Genomic DNA, 6,000 nt, shown 5'->3' with positions numbered 1-6,000 from the left:
ACGTTCAGACCTCCACGCTAACACAACGGCTCTTTTAAGAGTCACCCATATTTTCTACAAAAGAAAAAGTTCTCCTTTTTTATTATTAATATTGTTATTATTAGTAGTAGCACGTTCACTGATGCGTACATTTGCAAATCAGTCGTTTAGCCCCAAAAGCTTGAAATCATTATTATAAGTAAAAATAACACATTCACTTTATGTAGCCCTAAAAGCTTGGAATTATCATTAGTAATTTTAGTATTATTGTTTAGCTGTCATACGGCGTGTTTGCATACTACCAATGTACAGCCATACTGTAGATTACACTACAATCATTAACACGATCTCTGTGTAAAATACAGTAAAACATTGTGCCCAAATGCCTCGCTTAAAAAACAAACAAAAAATATACATCTATCCTATCTATATATTTATATATAAAATGTAATAAAATATTGCTATTGATTCTTTTATATTCGGTTTTAAAACATGTATCGACCTCAGATTAAGCGGGAACAGACAACAAAGAACAGATTCTAGTGAATGGGGCAGAAGGGGGCGTGGAACGGTATGTTCTCTGTCCAATAGAAACCCAGGACCTTGGACCAATCAGAGTTACTTGTTTCATCTTGTCTTACTCAGCATGCAGGGTTAATAAAGCGGGCGTGTAGAGCGTCTACATTCACTTGCAGTTTGTTCTAGAGGAAACAGCAGCATCATGCCCGAACCAGCTAAGGCAGCTTTTTAATGGACTTTAGACAAATAGTGTTCGAGTTTAATTAATTCTAAAAGAAAATGTAAATATTTGTATTATTACATGAAATGTATCAATTAATGTAATATTACTGTACGTGTATGATGTAAATGATATTTGTAATGTGATATAAATTTGTACAATAAAGTTTATTTAAAAACCCTAAGGCAGCTAATTTGTTATTGTCAGTTTTTAACCATGGAATAGAAACAATGGACATGTACGATAGTTTTTATGAAGGTATAGTAACATTAATCTTTAAAAAAGGTGATGAATATGATTTAAGTAATTGGAGACAAATAACTCTAATGAATGTGGAATATAAAATCTTTGCAAAAATTTTAATGAACAGGTTGCAGGTAATTTTAAATTCTATTATCGAACAAGAGCAAACATGTGCAATTAAAGGGAGAAACATGTGGGATAACTTATGTATTATTAGAGAAATTATTACATGCAAAGGCCTTAATGTACCTGGGTTTTTTATGATTGCATTGGACCAAAAAAGAGCATTCGACTTTCTATTAAGAGACTATCTGTGGAGAGTATTGCAATGGTATGGGTTTCCTGATGAATTTATAAATATGGTTAAACTGTTATATAAAGAATCAAAAGTAAGAGTAAATGTGAATGGGAACCTGACTGAAAGTTTTGATATATACACGGGAGTTAAGCAAGGATGTCCACTAAGTGCAGCTTTATATGTGATAGCGATTAGCCCTCTGTTGTTCAAAATTAAAAAAGATCAAATGTTATCAGGGGTTCAGGTTAACAATCAAATGAACAGATGTATAATATCAGCTTACGCAGATGACATAACTTTGTTCATAAAAAACCAAAGAGAATTAGATAGAATCAATGATCACTTTTTAAATTATGAGAAAGTATCTGGAGCAGTTTTGAATCAAAATAAAACAGAAGCAGTATGGATTGGTGACCCAAAGAGTAAACCAAGTCTTAGTATACAAGTAAAAGATGAAATCACAGTACTTGGTATACAAATAAGCAATGAAAATGCATTAGATAAAAATTGGAATAAGAAAATATTAGAAATTACTGAAGAGTCCAACAAATTAATGAATTGGAAAACAAGTTATGAAGCTAAAATAAATTTAATTAATGTCTTTATATTAGCAAAATTATTGTTTCTATCCATTGTATTTCCACCAACGCAAAATATAATAACAAAATTGAACAAAATTTGTATCAGAACAATATGGGGTAGAAACTTCGAAATAGTTAAAAGAGAATTCCTATATAAAGCTAAAAAGAATGGAGGACTAGAAGCAACTAATTTTGGAATAAAGCTTAAAATTAATTATTGCAAACATATTAGTTTAAGCTTAGCTCGAAAAGCAGCTTGGTTAGGGAATACTGATGAATGGGCCAAACTAAGAGGGAAGAAAAGGAAAGATGTCCCCTACTATAAACTCTTATATGGTGACTTTGTCGAAAAATATAGACTTTTGGAAATAAATTGGGTCACGCAGTCCAATAAAATAATTCATAAAGAAATTGCGAATTACATTTATAATGGTATGATACAGTTTAAAGACTGCACAAAAGAGGAAAATGAAAATCTTATAGATTTAGTACAAAATAAAATAATATCTAGAAAAATGAAAGATACAATGTGGTTGTCAGCCTTAGGTAGATTACCGGTGAGAGCAGTAGTAAAGTGGAGTTGTTTTGTTAAAACTAACTTATGTCCAATGCCAAATTGCAACGAAAACGAAACAGTTGGGCATTTACTAGTAGACTGTCAACGCTCCAGAGAAATTTGGAATTGTATTAAGGACTTGGGATTAGATATAGAACTGTCTAGGAAAAACGTCATTTATGGTGGCTTTAACCTTGATAAATTATGTGGGAAAAGACTTTTGTATTGGATTGTGATTGCTGTAGTGGCGAATCAAATATGGAAAACTCGATGTAAAATGACAACTGAAAATGTGTATATTGATTGTGAAGATGTAGTTAAACAATGTATGGCCAAATTAAAATGCATGAAAAAATGTAAAATGAAATCTAAACGCATGACAATTCCATGGGACCTTTTTAATGGACTTTAGACAAATAGTGATCGAGTTTAATTAATTCTAAAAGAAAATGTAAATATTTGTATTATTACATGAAATGTATCAATTAATGTAATATTACTGTACGTGTATGATGTAAATGATATTTGTAATGTGATATAAATTTGTACAATAAAGTTTATTTAAAAACCCTAAGGCCGCGCCCAAGAAGGGCTCCAAGAAAACCGTCACCAAGACCGCCGGCAAAGGAGGCAAGAAGCGCAGAAAGTCCAGGAAGGAGAGCTACGCTATCTACGTGTACAAGGTCCTGAAACAGGTCCACCCTGATACCGGGATCTCCTCCAAGGCTATGGGCATCATGAACTCCTTCGTCAACGACATTTTCGAGCGTATCGCTGGTGAGTCCTCTCGTCTGGCTCACTACAACAAGCGCTCCACCATTACCTCCAGGGAGATCCAGACCGCCGTGCGCCTGCTGCTTCCCGGTGAGCTGGCCAAGCACGCCGTGTCCGAGGGTACCAAGGCCGTCACCAAGTACACCAGCTCCAAGTAAAGCGCCTTAGTCGCTCTGGCAAACCAACGGCTCTTTTAAGAGCCACCCATCTTATCAAGTTAAGAGAATTTTCCTCTTTTTAAATATTATATCTGAATATGTTATACACACTTTATCTAGCTAGCTTCCCTTGTTTGTAATACTTGATTTTTTTTTATTTATTAATATATTACTAGTTTTGGGCACTGCTGTTTTTCACGAGTTGTCCACGACTGTCACTATGTGGTGAGTTTAGGAGATTACACAATAAAATATCACTGTACTCTTAAAAAAGATATTATAATACTAATAGCTGCTATTCTGTGGACTGTTACAGTTTTTGTGGACAGTTGGTTGTTCAACAGTATTTGAAAAAACATTTTTAAATGGTATCTTTTGTTGAGTTTTTATTACACAATATTTACTCTGACCTTTTTGAATCCTGCACCTGAAAAATGACCCAAAGTATAAAAAAAACTAAAACTAATACTAGAACTGATAAAAACTACACTAAAACTAAGCATTAAAAAAATAATAAAAATTTAAAAGAACTAGCAAACCCACTATAAAAACAAGAGAAAAAAGTCACAATGAAATAAAACTAAACTATTGAAAATGAAAATTTTCAAATGAAAATTCCAAAACTATTATAACATTGATTCCTTCATGTAATACATTAATGAATTCATTGTGAATATGCACAAGTTCATTTTGTCTAATGTAAGTGCTGGAGAAGGTACAGAATGTAGTCGAGTTAAAGTAGAGATGGGAGTGTCACCACTCTGTTCTCTCTACTGCTCTGGATACACTTAAAACATCGTCCCGTTATTAATGTTAGGATTGAAGTTTTGTTTAAGCTGACAGTGTAATGGTCAACTATTATCATTAAACAGCATTAAGTGGCTCCATTTATATGCATTCTGACATTTCAAAGTCAGACACATCTTGATTAAAGTGAAAGTGATCTTAGCTGTGTATCAATAAAATCCAAATAAGTAAAATAAGACATTTTATATGTCGGTGTTAGCTGTGTTAAAGGCATTTCTAAGTTAAACATTAGAAAGTGCAGCTTTATAAATAAGATGTATCAGATAAATAACTAAAATAGACTCTTTTGTGAGTGTTAGAAAGATCAGTAGAATGTGAATGTTGGAGCCATGTGTTGTTTTAGAAATGTGTCAGTACATGTGAACTTAAAGCTGACACGGGGATGTTCTGTAGATCTTACAGCACAAATATGTAGGAATGACTGAAATGAATGTCAGTGTGTTAAAATATTCTTCTTATTATCATCATTATTATTCTAAATTATGTTTTTTTTTTCTTCCATTTCAGCTGCATGACAGTTAAGCACCCTGGACTCGATCTAGTCCTGCTTGGTAGCTGTGTTTTACTCCGCACTAAACAGAGTAACAGAACAAAAACATGCCAGTAAAGATTGGTTAAAATATAACGCTACTAATGCAAAAAAAAAAAAAGTCAGAAGAAATCAGTAATTATTATTCAGAATAATGTATCAATATCAATAATAAAATATTATTTTAGGTACTCAACAGAGGGTAATTACAGGCATCTTAGGAAAGACATATTGTAAAATATTAACTGTAAATAATCATAATTACTCATAATAATCATTTTTTTTTTTTCTATTATAGTTGTTGTCGTAATAATAGTATTATTGGTGATGGTAGTAGTAGTAGTAACTTATAATATAACTAGTTACTTATAATGTTATGGAGAACCAATAGACAATTAGTGGAGCGTGGCTCCCATCTAGTGGTCAAAATGTGACAACACACGAACAAAATGTATATGTGTATAAGTGTTTTCTTTTATGTATGTATTTTTTTTATGTATTTGTGTGTGTGTTTGTGTGTGTGTGTATACACACATTTTACTCAAACACACACAGATACTACTAATAAACAAAAGTGCTGTAAGAACTGGTGACAAACATACACAATACACAACACAGAATTGCAGGACTGCAGTCTGAGTCCAACACTGTTTAATATCTACATAAATGAATTAGTGTGCAGCCCCCGGACTCACTCTGCAGGACGGGGAAGTAAAATTTCTACTCTATGCAGCTGCACCTTGACCTGTTGGAGCAGTACTGCCAGAACTGGGCCCTAGCAGTACATCTAAAGAAAACAGAAATGATGGTGTTCCAAAAACAAACCTAGATGTCAGGAATACATGGCACCAGTTTACCATGGTCAGCACTGCCCTGGAGCACACAATGCAGTACACTTACCTTGGTCTCATCATTACATTTACATTTTCAGCATTTAGCAGACGCGTTTATCCAAAGCGACTTACAGTACAGTTACAATATACAATCTGAGCAATTGAGGGTTAAGGGCCTTGCTCAAGGGCCCAACAGCAGCAACCTGTCAGTGGTGGGGCTTGAACCAGCAACCTTCTGATTACTAGTCCAGTACCCTAACCACTAGGCTACGGCTGTACTCATTACTGAATCAGTGAGTTTCAGCATGGCAGTGAATGCACTAAAGGAAAAAGCCGGCAGAGGCCTGTACACAATCAGGAGGAGATTTTACAACATTGACATCCCCACCTCAATGGAGTAAATTATTTGTTAGTGTGATACAGCCCGTTGCACTGTACGGGAGTGAAGTATGGGGTCCACTCAATTTTTTACAGTTCTATTAAATGGTACAAACATCCAACAG

General features: G+C 34.0%; 1 protein-coding gene across 1 annotated transcript; it reads left to right on the top strand.

Annotated features, from left to right (window-relative positions):
• Positions 1 to 2,367: 2,367 nt before the first annotated feature.
• LOC134328375 (histone H2B-like) lies at positions 2,368 to 4,701 on the top strand. Its single transcript, XM_063009477.1, has 3 exons — positions 2,368 to 2,397; positions 2,972 to 3,386; positions 4,643 to 4,701. Exons 1-2 carry the CDS (start codon positions 2,368 to 2,370, stop codon positions 3,326 to 3,328), a joined length of 387 nt encoding a protein of 128 aa, XP_062865547.1. The 3' UTR covers positions 3,329 to 3,386; positions 4,643 to 4,701.
• The last annotated feature ends 1,299 nt before the right edge of the window (positions 4,702 to 6,000 follow it).

This window comes from Trichomycterus rosablanca, chromosome 15 (assembly GCF_030014385.1).
Source record: "Trichomycterus rosablanca isolate fTriRos1 chromosome 15, fTriRos1.hap1, whole genome shotgun sequence".
Classification (NCBI taxonomy): Eukaryota; Metazoa; Chordata; class Actinopteri; order Siluriformes; family Trichomycteridae; genus Trichomycterus; species Trichomycterus rosablanca.
This window is presented reverse-complemented; position numbering and strand designations above follow the sequence as displayed.